At 48.9% G+C, this 20107-nt stretch overlaps 2 protein-coding genes across 6 annotated transcripts; one reads left to right on the top strand and one right to left on the bottom strand.

Moving 5' to 3' along the window:
- Nucleotides 1-207: 207 nt before the first annotated feature.
- On the bottom strand, nucleotides 208-9591 carry LOC310684292 (interferon-inducible GTPase 5-like; the record flags this gene model as incomplete). Of its 3 annotated transcripts, none has more annotated exons than XM_083455186.1 (4): nucleotides 208-848; nucleotides 2161-4717; nucleotides 7948-8575; nucleotides 9321-9591. In XM_083455186.1, 3 exons carry the CDS (start codon nucleotides 9589-9591, stop codon nucleotides 3514-3516), a joined length of 2103 nt encoding a protein of 700 aa, XP_083311312.1. In that variant the 3' UTR covers nucleotides 208-848; nucleotides 2161-3513. The 3 variants fall into 3 exon arrangements, with proteins under 3 accessions (XP_083311312.1, XP_083311311.1, XP_083311310.1); XM_083455185.1 differs by having other exon boundaries at nucleotides 2139-4717; XM_083455184.1 differs by having other exon boundaries at nucleotides 208-1499; nucleotides 1733-4717.
- On the top strand, nucleotides 9445-18457 carry LOC310684329 (interferon-gamma-inducible GTPase 10-like). Of its 3 annotated transcripts, none has more exons than XM_083455303.1 (3): nucleotides 9445-9639; nucleotides 13846-14548; nucleotides 15291-18457. In XM_083455303.1, the coding sequence occupies exons 2-3, from the start codon at nucleotides 13854-13856 to the stop codon at nucleotides 16456-16458; spliced, it is 1863 nt and encodes a 620-aa protein (XP_083311429.1). In that variant the 5' UTR covers nucleotides 9445-9639; nucleotides 13846-13853; the 3' UTR covers nucleotides 16459-18457. The 3 variants fall into 3 exon arrangements, with proteins under 3 accessions (XP_083311429.1, XP_083311430.1, XP_083311428.1); XM_083455304.1 differs by lacking the exon at nucleotides 9445-9639 and adding an exon at nucleotides 9986-10110; XM_083455302.1 differs by lacking the exon at nucleotides 9445-9639 and adding an exon at nucleotides 11174-11214.
- Nucleotides 18458-20107: the final 1650 nt, after the last annotated feature.

Below are 20107 nucleotides of genomic sequence, written 5' to 3' on the forward strand. Positions count from 1 at the left end.
GAAATCAGCACACCCCAAACTGGCTCAATTCTAAGCATTATGTTTTGCTGTCAGCTACTAACTTTCATGGACTTATTCACAGGCTAAAGTGTGTTGCTTGGTTATAAATGGCTATTCGTAACTGAGGGTTTTAGAAAAGCTTTCCACACCTAAACAGCTCCAAAGAAACAGTCAAGAGACTTCACAAATAAGCATGAGGACAACAGATAATGCCTTAACAACTTTATTAATGGTAGCAGGGAAATATGAGTGTTTCACCACAGGAGAAAATGGGGAAAGGGGAGCTACGTGATTAGAAACTGCCTGATTTGGCAATTTCCTCAACGTGCATTTTCTCACGTACAAACACAGTCCCCTTTCTCTCTCCTTCCAATGAAGCAAAGGATTGCAAGTGCAAATTTTGCAGGTGTTATTCCAGAAACTGCATGGCCCTGCCCTCTAGTGGCATACTAGGGAAACTGCTGCTAGAGGCACAACATTCCTCCCCAACCTCCAGCCCATGCCTTGGATTGCATTCTGAAATGATCATATGGGATCTCATGGTCCAGGTAAGTATTTTGCCCTCCCTTTCCCTCACCTCCTTGCACACTGTAAAATGAGCCGCTTTCCGACAATGTCCATCACTTGCAGTCAGCAGTCTGTGGGCCCACCGAGATCATAGAATCATAAGGGTAGAGTTGGAAGGGACCACGAGGATCTGTCGGCATGCAGAGGGCCAGGAGGCCAGCTGGCTAGCCCCGGCTGGGCCGTCTCCTTCCAGCCATCCCGCTGCGAAGACCATCACCTCTGCTCCGACGTAAATCAGTGATCCAGGCTTCTGAGCCAAGGCACACTATCAGCAGATTGAACTGTACACACAGAATAGGTGTGAGGCTTGTGAAAGCATACTACAATTACAGATTTATTAATCATAGATCAGGACAAAGAAACATGTCTCTCTCTCTCGTCATCTCAGAGAAAAAAGCAAAAGCTATACACAACGGAGGTTCCCAGCAAGCTGTGCTGGAATGTAAACAGACATGTGACACGCAACAATTCCACACGTCTGCTCCTTAAGGTGGAATGGAAATGTCAACAGGAACATCTAGTCCAACCCACTGCGACGCAGGAATCTTTCACCCAACGTGGGGCTCAAACCCACAGCCCCGAGATTGAGAGTCACGTGCTCTACCAAGCTAAGATGACTTCATTGTTAGACTTGCAGTCCCAGTAAGTGGTCAGGGATAATGACAGCTGGACTCCAACCATATGGGCCGCCACCTACCCCAATGGGTAGCTCCTTTGCGAGGCCACTGAAAGCTCTGCTTCCCAGGATCTTCTAGCCCAGCCTTATAATTTAGTGCTAGCCTGGTCGCCGCAAGTGACCGGGAATTCCATGCAGATCGAGTGACCAGGCAGGTGGAGGAGAGACAGATTGCTCCATCCACTAGTGACTGGAATTGGTAGGGCAGGGAGAAGGGAGCCCAACAGGAGGCAAAGTCAGAGCCTATAGCAGGTTCCTAATAAGAAACATAAGGTGCAAGTAGATAAATAGGGACCGCTTACTGGCGGGAAGGTAAACAGCGTTTCCGTGTGCTGCGCTGGCTTGCCAGATGTGGCTTTGTCACGCTGGCCACGTGACCCGGAAGTGTCTCCGGACAGCGCTGGCCCCCGGCCTCTTAAGTGAGATGGGCGCACAACCCTAGAGTCTGTCAAGACTGGCCCGTACGGGCAGGGGTACCTTTACCTTTACCTAATAAGAAACATGTGTACAGCTTATTTTCATAGAATCACAGAGCCCGAAGGGACCCCAGAGGTCCACCCCCCTGCAATGAAGGTATAGGCAGCTGTCCCTTTCGGGGAATCGAACCTGCAGCCTTGGTGTTATCAGCACTGCGCTCGAACCACCTGAGCTATCCAGCTGAGGTGGAGCCGACTAATCCCAGGTCTGACCCACACCAACCTCCCTGCTGAGTTGCACCAGGGAACCCCTGAAAACTAAAGAGGAGGCAGCTGACAGCCAGCATCACCCAAAAGGCTGTGTTGTGAACTGCCGTGATATCCACGGGTAAACAAATTAAATAAATAAGAATAAGGAGGTGACCAACAGGGTGCTGATTTGAGGTGAGCAGGGCAGTGTGCCAGTCACCCTAATCGACCAGGCTTCATGGGGCTCCATACTTGCATCAAGCCACTCTTTCGATTCCACCAGCAAGTGGACTGGGCTGCTGCAATACACCGCGTTGTCTCAAGTGCCATGGAGCTCCCCTCCACCAGGTGGTGCTCTGACTCCACTGCTTCGAAGGAAACAAAGCACATAGACACCAGCCCTTTGTTCTTAAAGGGCCAGGCTGCATCCCTCCAATTCCACCAGCCTTAACTTCTGCAACATTTCAACCATGTGCATTTATAAGGACAACCACATGGGAAAATCCCAAAAGTGTTAGCAGTGCGACGTTTGCCACTTTTGAAACCTGCAAAAAGTATCGTTTTTGTTCTATGTTTATTTATACCCCACCTTTTTCCTTGATGGGGACTCAAGACAAGCTTACAGACAAAAGTAAGAATAGGTAAAAACATAGCAGCATCACAGCACTTAACACGTTTTATTGTGGCCAGGAAAAAAGCATGTGAGGGCCAGAGTCCGATTCCATCAGCTGCATGAGACGGTGTAGAAAGTTTGATAATACGTTAGTTTCCTTTCCTCCACCATGTCCATGGACATATCTCTAGGAAACATTCCAAATTATGTCACGTATCTGAGGCAAAGTGAGCTCCAGTTTCCAAAAGCTGAAGCTACCACATCTGTTACTAAACCTGCCACTGAATGCTTAACGGCACAGAACAGACAAGTCTTTGGTCCTCCAGATGTTGACGGACTACAGTGTTAAAGGACTACAACTTCCATCACCCCAAGTCAACATGGCCAATAGAAAGGGAAGATGGGAGTTGCGGTTCAGCAGCATCCAGAAGGCCACAGGTTAGTCATGTAACTTTATCATAAAACAGGACGGGGAACCAATTGCCTTCCAGGCGTTGGGTTACAGCTCCCATCAGCCCAAGTCAGCATGGTTTACACCAGGGTTTCCCAAACCTGGGTCTCCAGCAGTGTTGGACTACAATTCCCATTATGCCTGACCACTGGTCCTGCTGGCAAGGGATGATGGGTGTTGTAGTCCAAAAACAGCAGGAGGCCCAAGTTTCGGAAACCCTGGCTTACATGCAGCGGTGATGGGTTCAGCAACATTTGGAAGGGTTGGCCGCCCCTGAGTAACAGGGTACTGTGGAGCTTTCTGGGATATTGCACAGAAATTGCTCGTCTAAATCTTGCTCTCGTTCCAGTGGGGGATGGCGGCCTCATGCAACTCCCATTCGTCAAAACCAGGTTCCAAAACAAGATCATGGTCCCATGACTCCATAAACATCAGCAAGGAGTTCAGCCATGATGAAGCTAAAGCAGAAACGTAACAGTGCTAAGGCATCTGAGGAAGAGTCACAGAGGCGCCTAGGGACTGCCGCCTTATTCCAGCTGCCTCAGACTTCGCTTTCAAAGGCCTTCATGAGGACCCTTTGGGAGTCATTGGCCAGCTCTTCCAAACACTGGCTCAACATGTAGTAAGTGGTGTGGAAGGAAATCCCGCCGGAAGCCAGGGCTCCGTAAATCGGGATCCGGTGGATGAAGAAATTGGCCACCACCAAGCCTGTCCCGGTGGCCTTCCCCAGCAACCCAATGACCACATCCCTGTTGATGCTCCGGCCTAGAGTGCTGTGGACTTCGGCCCTCAGGACCTCCAGCGGTTTCCCCGACCGCTCGGCCAGACGGGTCAAGGACGCTGCGTCGAGGCCAAAGTCCTGGCGGTAGGTGGACAGCTTCCTCAGCAAAATGGAGACATCACAGGTGAAGGCCAGGCCCGGCAAAGGGACGGCGGCCACCAAGCTGGAGATCAGAGCTACCTTCCATACCTCCTGGTGAAGGAGCTGCCTCTTCTTGTCAATGATGACCGAGGAGACATTGGGCAGCGACAGCAGGAAGGCGTGGCGCTTGTGGCTCGGAAGTTCTTGCTCCAGGGTTTCCTCAAAGACTTGGAAGTCAAACTTGTCAATCTCGAAGCTGCTGAGCAAGAAAACCTTGGTGTCTGCCAGCCCGGCCTTGGCGAGCTTCTCCCGGCAGTCAGTCCGGATCTCCTCCAGGACTTCCTCTTCAGTTGGAGGGTTCTTACGCCTCTTCATGGACTCCAGGTCGTTGTCCAGCTTGGTGCGCACAAAATAGAACCGCTTGCCTTCTTTGACAATGGCCTTGGCCAAACGGACGTGGTTCTCCTTAAACCTCTCCGAGGCCAGGATGATGAAGAAGTCGTAGCGAGAAAACTCCACCGCTTCTAGGTAGCTTTCGGCCTGGAAGTTGGGCGTGCCAATGCCAGGGAGATCCCACAGGATGACGTTGGGGTGGCCGGGGTAAGGATACGGCGTAGGCTGGGCTGTGGTCTCCGTCACGCCCGTCTCCGCGGCTCCCTCCTCCTCATCGCCCACACCCCTCAAGGCGTTGACAAAGGTGGATTTCCCAGCGCCCGACTCTCCCGTGACGCCAATGTCAAGTTGGGCATTCCAGAGGGTCTCCAGGCTGCACTGAATGCGGGTCACCACTTCTGAGAGGCCTCCCAGTTCATAGGCCTCCTGGATCTCTGCAATCTCCTGCTCGCTGATCACCTCGTAGTCCAAGCGAGTGGGCTTTAGGACCCTGTGAGGGTAAACAGGACACGGCAAAGGATAGGGAGGAAGAACTGGGATTAATATTGTTAACTATAATTGATATCCTATTATATTAACATCATCAGTATCCAATGACTAGAATTAATATCATATGAAATTAAAGTTGTATTGTGGAGTGCTCCATTCCATTTCCCATTCCCCTTCCATTTCTCATTGGTCAGCAGGCATTCCACAGCAATTAAGCTCATTCAGAGGTTGCCACCCTTTTCATTTTTTGTATACAACTTTTGTTAAATTTTCCATTTTACAATTTTAAACACTCATTTTTACATCCTTAAGATATCAATGACTTCCCTTCTTCCCTGGTTCATTTTACGTATCATAAATCCCTGCATATTTTACAAAAAATATTCCATTCAGTATTCCATTATTGCATCCATCAAAACTTATTTACGGTACACTGTTGAATTTATCTTAAAGCTGTCAGCATTTTCAGCTGTACACAATTATTTCCCATATATTCAATAAATGTTTTCCAATCTTCTCTAAATGCATGTTCTTCTTGTTCTCTTATTCTATATGTTAAGTCTGCAAGTTGTGCCTATTCTGTCAACTTAAGTTGCCATTCTTCTTTGGCTGGGACCTCACTCGTTTTCCATTTGGGAGCTAACAATACATGGGCCGCAGTTGTTGTTGCATCAATAAATAACCTTAATAAGAGTATTAAAAGAACTGGCAGATGTGATCTCAGAACCACTGGCAGTCATCTTTGAGAATTCCTGGAGAACAGGCGAAGTCCCGGCAGACTGGAGGAGGGCAAATGTTGTCCCTATTTTCAAAAAGGGGAAAAGAGAGGACCCAAATAATTACCGCCCAGTCAGTCTAACATCAATACCAGGGAAGATTCTGGAGCAGATCATTAAGCAAACAATCTGTGAGCACCTAGAAAGGAATGCTGTGATCACCAATAGTCAGCATGGATTTCTGAAAAATAAGTCATGTCAGACTAACCTGATCTCATTTTTTGACAGAATTACAAGCCTGGTAGATGAAGGGAACGCAGTGGATGTAGTCTACCTTGATTTCAGCAAGGCATTTGACAAGGTGCCCCATGATATTCTTGTAAAGAAGCTGGTAAAATGCGGTCTTGACTATGCTACCACTCAGTGGGTTTGTAACTGGCTGACTGACCGGACCCAAAGGGTGCTCATCAATGGTTCCTCTTCATCCTGGAGAAGAGTGACTAGTGGGGTGCCACAGGGTTCTGTCTTGGGCCCGGTCTTATTCAACATCTTTATCAACGACTTGGATGATGGACTCAAGGGCATCCTGATCAAATTTGCAGATGACACCAAACTGGGAGGGGTGGCTAACACCCCAGAAGACAGGATCACACTTCAAAACGACCTTGACAGATTAGAGAACTGGGCCAAAACAAACAAGATGAATTTTAACAGGGAGAAATGTAAAGTATTGCACTTGGGCAATAAAAATGAGAGGCACAAATACAAGATGGGTGACACCTGGCTTGAGAGCAGTACATGTGAAAAGGATCTAGGAGTCTTGGTTGACCACAAACTTAACATGAGCCAACAGTGTGACGCGGCAGCTAAAAAAGCCAATGCAATTCTGGGCTGCATCAATAGGAGTATAGCATCTAGATCAAGGGAAGTTATAGTGCCACTGTATTCTGCTCTGGTCAGACCTCACCTGGAGTACTGTGTCCAGTTCTGGGCACCACAGTTCAAGAAGGACACTGACAAACTAGAACGTGTACAGAGGAGGGCAACCAAAATGGTCAAAGGCCTGGAAACAATGCCTTATGAGGATCGGCTAAGGGAGCTGGGCATGTTTAGCCTGGAGAGGAGGAGGTTAAGGGGTGATATGATAGCCATGTTCAAATATATAAAAGGATGTCACATAGAGGAGGGAGAAAGGTTGTTTTCTGCTGCTCCAGAGAAGCGGACACGGAGCAATGGATACAAACTACAAGAAAGAAGATTCCACCTAAACATTAGGAAGAACTTCCTGACAGTAAGAGCTGTTCGACAGTGGAATTTGCTGCCAAGGAGTGTGGTGGAGTCTCCTTCTTTGGAGGTCTTTAAGCAGAGGCTTGACAACCATATGTCAGGAGTGCTCTGATGGTGTTTCCTGCTTGGCAGGGGGTTGGACTCGATGACCCTTGTGGTCTCTTCCAACTCTATGATTCTATGATTCTAACCTTTTTTGACACCTTGGAATTTCAGTCTGAATTATCCCTGACAGGAAGGACTTTGGTTTGGGGGTGGGGGGAATACTTTGAAACTTTTCAATTCATTATGGATCATTTCCCAATACTCTTTCACCATTTTACAGGTCCAAAGAGGTAGAGGTAACGTTCTTTCATATGTGGTGGCCTTGTAAAAGGTTGCCACCCTTTTTGGATCAGTGGACACCTTTGGAATTCTGAGAAAGTCAACACTACGCTACACCAGATTTGCACAGTTTCATTTGATTACAACTCTGGGTAACAGGAGCATCTTGGCAGTGGGGGTTGTTGCTTGTAAACAAACACTGTTTTCTCCACAGGGGAGGCACAAACGGAGACCAACTAGGCCACTTCTCTGGTTGCTTTGCTCCGAGCAAAAGTCCTGATGACACTCGAGCAAAGGCCGCCAGGATATAAATATTGGCCTGTGGCTGTAATTTACATTCCTTGTCACGCTACAAGAACATCAGCCAGAGGCCCTTGTCCTTATGAAAGATGTGCCCGTGCCCGCAGGCACCTGGCCTCAAAACTCTGTTCACAAAGTGTCTGTAGGTCTTCTTCCATTAAACTTAAGAACCTAAGAGCCCTGGTGGATCCGATTGGCTGATTGGCCCCGGAAACAATGCCGACAGCCAAAACAGACATTCAGCTTCCAAAAAACGCTCACAAACTGGAACACTTACTTCCGGGTTTGCAGCGTTCGGGAGCCAAAACATCCAAGTACCACAGCATTTGATAATCAAGGTACGACTGTATTATGAATATCCACTTTCTCTGTGTCACACTTAATTTTACTCACCTCTATCATGTCCTCTCCCTTTAATCACCTTTTTTTCTAAACTGAAAAGCCCCGACCCTTATAGGGGAGTGGCTTCATCCCCTTGATTACTTCGGCAACCCTTTTCTAGCTCCGCAATATTATTATCGTCGTCATGAATCTTAGTCATGTTCATTCATTGATAATGATTCTATGTTCCTACGGTTTGCTTAAGCTGGTTTGCCTGACTTACCTCTCATACGTGTGGACGTCCTCCAGCAACACTTTTCGCAGCTGGGGGCAGTCCAGGGCGTAGGGTTCAAAAGCAGAGATCAGGAAGACAAAGGGCTCCCCGAGACCGTGGGCCCCCAGCGACTCAGCACAGACACCCCGCAGGGCCTGCAGGGCCTCGGGTCGGTTGTAGCACTCCCCCATCAACCGCTTGAGGGTATGAAGATCCAAATCGGCCTTGGTGCGGGCAAAATAGACCTTCTTGCCAGCCGCCCGGGCCTCCCCGGCCAGGTGGGCATGAGTCTCGTCAAACTTGCCGTCTGTCGCCACGACAAAAACGTCAGCCTCCTTCAGCCACCGGTCGGCCTGCCCATCACAATCCAGAGCTAGTTCCCATATCAGTAAATTGGGGTGGGATGGGTCGGGGTACATGACAGGCCCCCCGGATTTGGGCGGGGCCTCCAGCGGGGCACATCCGACATCGTTTTCAGTCATCCCACGCAAGGCATTGAGGAGGGCCGATTTTCCTACCCCAGATTTTCCCACAAGGACCACGGAGACATCCCCTTGCTCTGGGGAGCTCAGCGCAGAGCCCTGGGGGGCCTTTAGAGCCATGTTGGGTGCAGGGAAACAGGGCTTCTTGAGGGATGCTGTGGAAACATAAGGAAAGGGGAGAGATGGAAGGAGAGAGAAAAACAACATTACTCAGAGGCTGTGATTAAACACAATGAACTTGGCTGTATATAATTTAAGTCCACACACACATAAACCACCAAAATGGAATGAGCCTGGCCTCAAGCTGAGGACCACAGCCATGGTGTATCTCCCAGGTAACCTGGACCTGAATGGTATGAGCTGGTATACTCTTGAACCTGGGTAGCAGATCAGCAGTACAACCCCCGCAAACAAGGTGTTATATGCTGGGGGGGGGGGCGGTTTCACCCCAAACGGGCAGCCGGTGCAGATCACTGAGCAGGAGTGCTATATGCTAACAGGGCCTCACTCCTGCAGCATTCTGCAGCTTCCAGATCAAGTTGCAAGAGAAGCCCCACAAAAAGAGCATTGCAGTAATCCAGCCTTGAAATCACCAGCCCCTGAAGTCGGTCACCCCCCGCCAGCAAAAGACGCGACCCTTCTCCTATCCTAGTTTTGGTGTAAGGGTTGAGCCTATGGCGTAAGAGGGCTGCTGATTCTTAGGCAAGAAACCAGGTTGAATTAAGCGATCTGGCAGACACAGCGGCGCACTAATACGGAAAGAGGCCGGAAAGTATTTTTGCCTTTTCCATCAGGCCGGGGAGAAGATCTTCAGGCAGTCAGAACGACCCGCCGTCTGATACTTCGTTTTTGGGAAGCTGAAGAAGATGGGGAGACACCCGTCGGCCTGGGCTTGCTTACCCGCTACAAGGCTGCGCCCCGGGACCGCTCGCTCGGCTTCCCTGGCGTTGTCCCCCTTTGGCTGCTTCCTCTTCCCACCCGCCTGCCGTTGCTCTGATCTGTTTTCCCTGCGCATCCCAGAGACGTCAGACGAGCCTTTCCGCCTGACAAGCACAGCCAGCCGGGAGGAAGAGGAGGATCCGCCGTCTCCGCCCCACCTCCAATAGGTTTCTATTTCCCAGCTTTTGCTTTGCGCGTCATCTGGAGCCGGGGCGCAGGGGCGCAGCAGCATCCAAGCCTCGCCGCGCACGGAAGACCCGGAGAGGCGGGCGACGGACGGGTAGGTCTTGCCCCTGGGACGCCTCCCTTTTCATTTTGGGGGGCGGCCGGGTGGGGTTGGCTGGCTGGCAGCCATCCAGGACTCCTGGGTTCCTTTTGTTGGAGGGAAACGGGGAAACGGAGAAGTTGGTGTTTTTGCTTTTGTAGCAGGCATTCTCCCTATCCTGTAAGACCAAAACCGGAGTCGGGGGTGGGGATCCGGGACACGCAAAAGAGAGCATATTTATGCACACAGCGCCTAATTAAATCTGTTTTTTAAAAAATAAATTAAAATATAAATATCATAGCCGCGTTTGTCCAGGATCCAAAATCCTCACGTTGATTTTACTTTATTTGTATTAGGAACAACCCCGCAAAAGATCACAAAATAGTGAGCAAGCTTTTGAGCTCTTCGGCGTTCTTCCGCATCAGGCTTGATGTTCAAAAACAAACGGAAAGAGAGCAGTCAAACGAACAAGGGCAATTATTGACGGTGTGTTGTGCTCAGAAAGGCCTGCATCTATCAAGATGGAGGCCGGCAGGCTTGTTTTGATTATTAAACGTCTCTCTCAAGGTCTTGGGTTACAACCAGGATTCTGTGACAAAGAAGCCGTTGGCTGACCCCCATGTTTGGGAAAGCCTAGCAGTTCCCCAGATGTGCCTCCAGCAAAACACACCTGTTCTTATAGCATTTGCTGTCACAGGGAAGGGCTTGTAGCTCAGCTGGTAGAGCATCTGCTTTGCAGGCAGAAATTCCTAGGTTCAATGCCTGGCAGCGTCTTCAGGTAGGCCTGGGAATGTCCTCTAGATAGCTGCTGCCAGTCAGTGTAGGCGCTTCTGAGCTATGAACCAACAGCTCGGAGCGTGATTTGGCCACCAACTCAGAAAGTTGTGACATGTTTCCTGACAGGAGTGAGACCCTGTCAGCCTATAACTCCTCTGCTCTGTGATCTGCACTGGCAGCCAGTTTGCTACTGGTTAGTTTTGACATGTTACTATTAGCACATAAAGCCCCTTAACTGCTTGGGGCCAGTTTACCTGCAGGGTCAACCTCATCCCATAAATGCTTTGATCTGCAGAACTGGCACTCTTGCGGGTGCCAAGTGACATAACACTCTGTTTGCACTAGTTAAGAAATCAGGCTTTTAGGGGCTGTTTTGGTTTAATGTATAAGTCGCTTTTTGAGTTGCTTTTCATTTGTTGTTTTTTAAGTGACCGATAAGTTTGATAACTAAATAAAGGATTAATAATAATAATCCCTCATAGAACTGATATTCTGCTGCTGATCCTGAAAGTTGCATATAACCATTGTGACCACTGAGAGTTTTCTCCTCCATTAATTTGATTAACCCCCTTTAAGCTGAAAACACGTACATATTATATATAATACGCATCGGATAATTAAAAGCTGAAGACCAGGCAGAAAAGAAAGGTTTGTGGCCTGTTGCCTAAATATAGGTAATGATGGGGAGAGTGTTCCATAACTGGGGAGCCACAACTGAGAAGGCCCATTCTTGTGCTTATTGCTCTCACTTCACCCTTGCAGGCTTCCCTTTGGTGTCTGGTTGGCCAATGTGGGAACAGGCTTCTGGACAAGGTAGGCCTTTCATGGTCTGATCCAGGAGAGTAGTTCTTAGTTCTTCTCTTACAACCTCTAGGTTTCCCCCAGGGGCTAAGGAGTGTTCCTTTAACAAAATTTAGAGTTCTATCCAGTGCTGGTTTGCTCAGAAGGAGACCCATTGAAATTAATGGGATGTGGCTAACTGAGGCCCACTGATTTCATCGGAACTGCTCTGAGTAGAGGTTGGATGCAGCCCTTAGTTTTTGACAGGAAGAAAGAAACCAAATATTTGATTTTTCTCTGTTGGGCTCGTGGGCTGGCTTTGTTTGTTTAAAGTGGGCAGAGGTGGCTTTGCTTTGGAAACAGGACTCCTGACTGGGACATATTTTTAGTGGTCAGATGCTGGAGCCAAAGTCGTCTTTCTTTATATAGGCTGACTTACTGGGTTCTTTTTCTAGGCACTTTTCCCCTGTCGTTTGGGGACTGGTGCATCCCTTACTATCCAGTTTCCTCCCTTTTGACTCTGGTTGCTATTAGATTATAAGCCTGCTGGCAGAGCTTTTAACTGCAGACAGTGCCTAGCAACTCTTTGTTGTTGTTATTATTGTCACTTATATAAATTTGCCTTTCTTCCTCTCCTTTATCCGAGGACTACAGGGCAGCTTACAATATGAAAACACCAACAAATACATAACATAGCAACAAGCAAAAACAATAGATTCCCCTCACAGTTTTAAAGACCGTAGATTGTTTAATTGGCCAAAGGCCTGGTTGTACAGGGACGCAGGTGGCGCTGTGGGTTAAACTACAGAGCCTAGGGCTTGCCGATCAGAAGGTTGGCGGTTCAAATCCCTGTGATGGTGTGAGCTCCCGTTGCTCTGTCCCACCTCTTGCCAACCTAGCAGTTCGAAAGCACACCAGTGCAAGTAGATAAATAGGTACCGCTGTGGCGGGAAGGTAAATGGCATTTCCGTGCGCTCTGGTTTCCGTCACGGTGTCGGGTTGCGCCAGAAGCAGTTTAGTCATGCTGGCCACATGACCCAGAAAACTGACTGTGGACAAACGCCGGCTCCCTCGGCCTGAAAGCAAGATGAGCACCGCAACCCCATAGCCGCCTTTGACTGGACTTAACTATCCAGGAGTCCTTTACCTTGTACAGGAACGTTATTTGCTTGGCACCTAAAGATATGGAATGAAGGCGCCAGGTGAGCCTCCTTGGGGAGAGCACTCTACAAAGAGGAATCTAACCATACTACAAACATAAGCATATATTATGATTTTTTCCTTTGGGGGCGTAGGGTAGGATATGTGCTTGAGCGCCCGCCTAATTCCTGGATCCAGCACAACATTCATTTCCTGGAATAGCCCAGGCTAGCTTCCTGGTGAGGTAATGGCCCTCAAAGCATGGGCCATTAAGGTAAGCAAGGAAGTGGCTCTGAGATAGATCACAAATGGATGGCCCCCCCACTTCCTCAACTCACTGTATGGATGGTCAATACATATATGTGTGAGAGAGGGAAGGAGGGAGGCAGGCAGAGATAAGCATCTGCCCATGCATCCCTAAAGAGCACACTGAGAACTGCAGTTAGCATTCTCTTTTTTTTCCTCCATCCTCTTTTTTTTTAAAAAAAAATTATTTAATCATTTTTCAATACAAACAACAACCACAAAAGACACATACAACAAAACCATAATAATACTAATAACACAATTTGACAATTCAGATTTGAATACACTGGTATACCTATGACTAAACCTTTTTAACAATATTTTCCCACCACTCTCTCCTCCCCCTACTTCCCACCACTATCCACGTTATAGCTTAAATATTCCTTCCAGATTTCTTCATATTTATCCCTTTTTAATTTGCGTCGACATGCAATTCGTTCGTATGTAGCTACCGTATTTTTCGCTCTATTTGTTATTTAATCGTTTAGTTGTGTCCGACTCTTCGTGACCCCATTGACCAGAGCACGCCAGGCACTCCTGTCTTCCACTGCATCCTGCAATTTGGTCAGACTCATATTTGTAGCTTCTATCCCCTCCAAAAAATTAAGGGGAAATGTGTGTACGTCCTATGGAGCGAATACAGGCTCCTTGGCTTCAGCGATAGCAACGCGAAGCCTCCAAAGTGCAGATGGATCGCTCCCTCTGCGCTCTGGAAGCTTCGCGTTGCTTTCGCTGAAGCCTGGAGAGCGAGAGGGGTCGGTGTGTACCGACCCCTCTGCGCTCTGGAGGCTTCAGGGATAGCTGCCTGAAGCCTTCGGAGCACAGTTCGAGTTCCCGCTGCGCTCCGCAGGCTTCAGGTTCCTTTCGCTGAAGCCGGGAGAGCAAGACTCTCCTGGCTTCAGCAGAGAGGGAGAGCTGCGCAGCGCCCCTTCAGCCAAGCGGGAGGAGAAATGGAAGGGGCTCCGTTTCTCCTGCCGCTTCGCTGAAGGGATGCTGAGCAGAGAGGGGAGTTTTTTTTTTTTCTTGTTCTCCCCCCCAAAACAAGGTGCGTCCTATAGAGCGAAAAATATGGTAATCTGTCCATATTATCAATCCATGTGCTCAAAGGAATCTTTTTGCGGCTCTTCCAATTCATCAAAACAAGTTTTTTTGCTTCTAATATAGCACGGTACATCCATTTTTTTTGACCCCTTGTAATCTCCCACGTCCTCTTTGCAGCTCCAGCCATGGCCGGTTCCTCCGTCCTGGACGAATCGCACCTGAAGATCCTGAAGGCCCAGTATGAGGCCCAGAACGCCAGCGGTGCCGCTTCCCAAATCCAGGCTCTGGTGGACTGTGTGAACACCCTCAAGATCCAGGTCGGGATCCTGGGAGAGCGTGGCTCAGGGGTGAGCACTCTGGTCGGGGCTCTCCTGGACAAGCCCCGCCGGGTGACGGATCCATGGGCTTATCTCCGAGAGGCCCCTGAGACCACGAAGCAGCCGGTTGTCCACGCTCACCCCATCTTCCCCGACCTCACCCTGCACGACCTGCCAGGCTTCGAGGTGTCGGAGAAGCCGTCCGCCTACCTCAAACGCTTGGGCGACCTGAGCAAATTCAGCTGCTTTGTGGTGGTGGTCGGGGCTGGAGGCTTGAGGGACAGCCACCTCCAAGTCCTCAAGGCCATCAAGCAGAAGGGGAAAGGCCTCATCCTGGCACGCACCAAGGTGGACTTGGACCTGCACACAGCCGAGCGGCGGCTCAGATCCAGGTACAATCCATCCGAGCAGCTGGGGCTGATCCGGAAGGAACTGGCAGGTGTCTTGACCAAGCATGGGATGGACCCCAAGAAGGTATTCTTGGTGTCAGGGCTGGAGACGGACAGATATGAGTTTGCACGCTTTGAAGACAGCCTGGAAGGAGAGGTGCTCAATTTGAAGAGGTGAGTCGGGAAGAGGGTGCCTCTCTTGATTCACTTATTTATTTGTGAGTTGCCACCAATATCTACGCTCCAAAGCAATTTACAGAGATATCCTTAAAAACAGCTAAAATAAAAAGAGTGCAAGAACAGCCAAGTATGGGTTTTTTTTCAAAAAATGATTTTTTTTATTTAACTTGCTCCAAACAAGCTTGCTCCATCTTCTTCTTTGTCACAGCCATTAGATATTTGAAGATGTCCCCTCACAGCCATGCTCTCTTCTAAGACTATGCCACCATCTTAGAATTATTTTACAATAATAATCATAATTAGGGATGCATTGCAACAATCAATGCAGAACTCCTATGTGTTGCCTTTTAGCTAGATCCACTATTTACACGGGCAGTGATTTGGAGTCCTCCAGTATCTTCTTTTGGAGTTGTGTTTTCCTCAAAGTCCCATTGTACTTGCAGCCCATTCTCTTGAAATGGGAGCACCTTACCTTTTCAGTGTTCCTAAGTGCCTCACTTTGGAGCATACCGTAGCTAAAAAGCTCCCCTTTCCTTCTCATTGGGTGGCCCTAGGAAGCTGGAGACAGGGAGAGTGCTGGGACTCTGCTGCAGAAATACCGATGGGTCGGCCATCCCCTCCGACCCCAGACTACTACACCACTGGCTTCGGCCTTGCCAACTGCCAATGTGCAACTCCTGAGGAAATGCAGCCCCGGACTGTGGATATTTATTATTCTGTTCTCACTCCTCTCTAGAACTCACGATGGAAGCCTGGAGGATTTGAACAAAGTGAGCCAGAAGAAGATCAAGGAGCTGTACGCGATCTGCCAGGACGGCACCTTGTCAGAAGTCCCAACTGTGATCTCATCCGTTTTGACGGACCCCACACAAATACGACTGGACGTCGCCGTGATAGGTGAAGTTGGCTCAGGGAAGTCCTCGCTGGTTAATGTTCTGAGGGGGGTGGGCTGTGGGGAGCCAGATGCGGCCCCCACTGGGGTGACCGAGATGACGAAGAAAGCCGTGCCCTACCTGCTCCCAGCTGTCCCCAACCTTTACCTTTGGGACTTGCCAGGAGTGGGGCTGACAGAGGAAGACGTGAGCCACCTGGATCTCAGCCGCTACGACTTCTTCCTGCTGGTGGCCTCCGAGCGCTATAAGCACACCCACAGCTGCCTGGCCAGAGCCATCACCTCAGCAGGGAAGCAGTTCTTCTTTGTGAGGAGCAAGATAGATGTGGATGTGGAGACCCGGCCTGGGAGCCAACCTGTCGCCAAAGAGGAAGTGCAGAGTCAGGTGCGGAAGAGCTGCGAGGAAGCTCTGAAGAAGGACGGCGTGGACTCCCCACAGGTCTTCCTGGTCTCCTGCCTCAAGCCAGATGCCTTCGACCTGCCGCTCCTCCTGGGAGCCCTCAGCAGCAACGCTCCGGACTTGAAGAAGAAAGCTCTGAGGAAAGCCCTGCCAACCGTCCTCTCCCGAGTGGTTAGGCGGAAAGCCAAAGTGTTGATGAAAGATGTGTGGGGGAAGGCCCTTCAGAGCTGCCTCTTCTGTGTGGAGCATCCCCAGCCGGACGTGGTCGACAGCCTCACCACCACCATTGCCAGCTTCTGCATAGAGTTTGGCCTGGATGAGGCCTCCTTAGAGTACACTGCCGAGGCTACCGGCACAACCCGCCGGCTGCTTCAGGCAGTGATCCAAAGCCCCTTTGCTAAACCACTGGACCCTGCGTACGTGCACAGCCTCATCACCAAGCCGACCTCCCTGACCAGCTGGGCATGGAGCTATGTGCCCTATTTGGGGCGGGGTGTCAAGGTGGAGCCCGAAATCTCCTTTGAGTCCACCTACCAGATGTTGAGGCGAGCTGTGGTGGAACTGTCTGAGAATGCAGAGGCGGTGCTGCTGCTGGCCTACACAGAGAAATAGAACTGGGTAGGAACTGATTTAGAGGGTGCGACGCTGCACACCACCCTTAACAATATAACCTATCAACGTAGAGCATAAGGAGGACGAGATGGAACAAGACCAAGGCTCTCCAAGGAGAGTGGCATTATGATGGATTTTAAAAAGTGAAGCGTCCAACTGCCTTGGTTATATACCATCATGACCATCTGAGACCAAGACTTGTGGCAGAACTTGGCTATGAAAAGGGGGGGGGGTCTATTTGTCGCTGAGATGAGAAGCGACAAACTGGGTTGCAGGGAAGACGGGTGTCACACGATTCACCGCAACTATCTGCTGAGGCAGCTATGCTAATTTCTTGACAACACCAGCCTTCTGTTGGGAGGGGAGGGGATGAAGAGTCAGTTCTGTAAGCCCCCAGTGGTACAGTGTGCACAAAGTTGTTGAAACCCCAGAATTGTTGAGCTTCTTTGGGGAAACCTCCCCCGAAGATACGCTTTTTGAGCTGTTTTTGCTGTTTATTGCATTGCATTGTCATACATCCCTGGTTTCCCTGACATTTTGCAGATTCAAGATTTTTGCCACTTTTACAGCTGAAAACCAGGACATGTCTGGAATGTTCCTGACATACGGCAAGCCTAGCACAAGGACAACTTTACCATCTTACATGATTTTTTTTTTTTTTAACAGAGCCAGTTCAAAACAAATCCTTTTTGAACTCAGCTCATGCATTGTTAAGCATTGCCTGTGAGAGTCATTCATTGCCCTTTTGCAGTGCTTACCGATCCATTGGGCTCACACTGGTCTCGCCTTGAAAATGTCCCCCTGAAAGGGTGCCGGTTCTCGTTTTAGGACTGTAATGAATGGAAGAGGGGAAGATTGTCTAAACGCTCCTTGCTGCCCAGTTCAAACCACGTAGGCAGAAATGTTGCACATATTAGCCTCAGCCACAGGGCAGAGCCAGCTGGATTCCTGTTCCCTCCCTTCCACCTCTCCTTGTATTTCCTTGTCTTTGGTTGCTTGTTGTGTGATCTTGTTTCAATAATCTTATTACAGCGGAGGCTGGCACAGGTCAAGTGGAGCACTCCCTCACTAACGTTGAGTGCACCCACCTGCCTGCCACCTCCTTTTCAAGCAGTCCATGGCTGCCAGCTTCCTTCTCCTCAGTTTCAGGGTTGGCTTTGCGTAACTCAACAAAGGGAGGAGGAGGAAGACAATTTTATTTGGTGCTCATTGGCTCAGGCTCCATCTACTGCTGGTCTCGCTGCCTTCCATCCCCAGTGGGCACCATCAGCCACAACTTACTTGTGAATTCAAGAACCCTCCGAAGAGCAACTTTTGACTAATTGTTCTGATTGAGGGTAACTTTCAACGTGCAAAAAGCAAGTTGCCTTAGGAGCACTGCTTGGCCTTGGTTTAGAAACCCTTGGTTTAGAAACAAACAAATACCTTAAATCACAGCCCAACCCTTGCTTGGCTTTGAATGGCAGACAAGGAGTGGAGGTGGGAGGGAGAATGAAAGTGCAAAACCTCTTTGTTTGCACAAAACTAGGTGTGCATCTTTTCTTTTCTTCTGGGACCCTGATCTATGCACCCAGAGGGATTGACATGTGCTCTTCCTTTTCAGAAGTATTTGTTCTTTCGAGGAACAGAAGAGCCACTGTGCCTGTATTGGGAATGGAGCCTCAGAGGCTTTGTGTTGTTCAAACTAACTGGTTTTTTTTTTAAAAGGCAAACACAAGTTGTTGATGGGCACAAGGAAGAGTTATTAGCCAGCCACTCATTATCTATGGCATGTTATGTATTTGTTAAGTCATGCTGCAAGATGCTGCTAGAACGGCCTGCCATTCCTTATTAATTGCTTGCTCAGTAATAGGATGCTGATGCTGGGGTGGAGCCCAAACAGCTGTTTATTCGCGAGTCTCTCATCCGGCACTTGCTCAGCTCAATGCAAGAACTGTTGTTTATGTGGCATCGCTTGCTGTTACCTATATGATAAATAAAGTTGTGAAATGGTGGGAAATGTTGATGTTTCATTATTGAAATCTTTACTTGGTTATTAATTTTACACCAGGGTTTCCCAAACTTGGGTCTCCAGCTGTTTTTGGATGGCAATTCCCATCATCCCTAACCACTGGTCCTGCTAGCTAGGGATGTACAGTGGTGCCTCGCAAGACGAACTTAATTCGTTCCGCGAGTTTTTTCATTCTACGAATTTTTTCGTCTTGCGAAGCACCAATGTGTATTGATGGTTTCCCATAGGAATGCATTGGCGGTTTAAAAAAAAAAGGCGCAAGACGTTTCGTCTTGCGAAGCAAGCCCATAGGGAAATCCGTCTTGCGAAGCAACTCAGAAAACGAAAAACTCTTTCGTCTTGCGAGTTTTTCGTCTTCCGAGGCATTCGTCTTGCGGGGCACCACTGTAGTTGTAGTCCAAAAATAGCTAGAGACCCAAGTTTGGGAAACCTTGTTCTCCACGTACTATATACAGGGTGGTATCTACCTTTGACCTGCCATGGCCACTGGTGTGTAATTATGGGAGATGCAGTCTAGTCCCAGGTTCCCCATCCCTGCCTTGCTGACCAATCCGGGCAACATTTCCATTGCCGTACAGTTATACCTCGTGTTGCATTAGGTTCATGTTGTGTCTTTTCGGCTTGTGAACGCAGCAAACCCGGAAGTGTATACTTGCAGGTTTCTCCCCACATGCATGGCGAGAAGCACTCTATCACGCTCTGTGCTTGCACAGAAACTCCACTCTAGTTGTGGACTTTTCGGGATGCGAAGGGCACCCCAAAACGGATCGTGTCCACAACTAGAGGTACCACTGCATTGAGATAGCAAATCATAGAATTGTAGAATTGGAAGGGACGCCCCCCACCCCCCACCCCCAGGTCAACTTTGGATTACTTCCAGAACAAATCCATTGTAATGTTCCTGTCCCCTTAATTAAAAAAAAACCAGTATCTATATTTATACATCTCAGAAGCCACTATTATTTAAAAGTTGACAATATTGCCATAAGACTTTGCGGAAACTTACTGTAACTCTTGGCTCAGATAGGAGCAGGGTACTGGTGACTTTCTACCCATCCATCTCCCTCCCAAAGCACGCTAGACTCTTCTTTTCCTACAACACTAATGTGACACAACACAAATCCAAACATTATTTTCTTGTTGGCGAACATAAATTATTTATTTCCAGAGAAGATCTAGGTTCTATTTAAGTACTTGTGATTAGCTATGCGTGCCATCAAGGAAGCACTTTAAAAAACAGGTTGTGTGTGCTTTGATCTGGAAAGGACTGTGTGTGTGTGTCTGTGTGTGTGTGTGTCTAACTGTGACTTCCTGGCTTGTTCGCTCATGCGGAAGGAGAACAAAACAGTCCCACGCAGGCAAATATGGAGAGCATAGGAAGCTGCCTTCTACAGAGTCAGAACCAATGGTCCATCTCGGTTAAGTCTTGCCTAGATGGAACAGCTTTCCAGGATTTCAGACAGGGCTTTCACCAAGCCCTACCTGAGCATGGATGAAGACAGAACCTGGGACATGCACCCAGACACTTCTAGTAGCCCTAGCATTTATGGGCACAGCATACTTCCCTGCTTTTAAGACACATTTCATTGCTAAGCAATTTTTCCTCCTCCCGCTAAAATATCCATTGTGTGCTGGGTG

The sequence above is a fragment of the Podarcis tiliguerta genome, assembly GCF_965153285.1.
Source record: "Podarcis tiliguerta genome assembly, chromosome: 8".
NCBI lineage: Eukaryota > Metazoa > Chordata > Lepidosauria > Squamata > Lacertidae > Podarcis > Podarcis tiliguerta.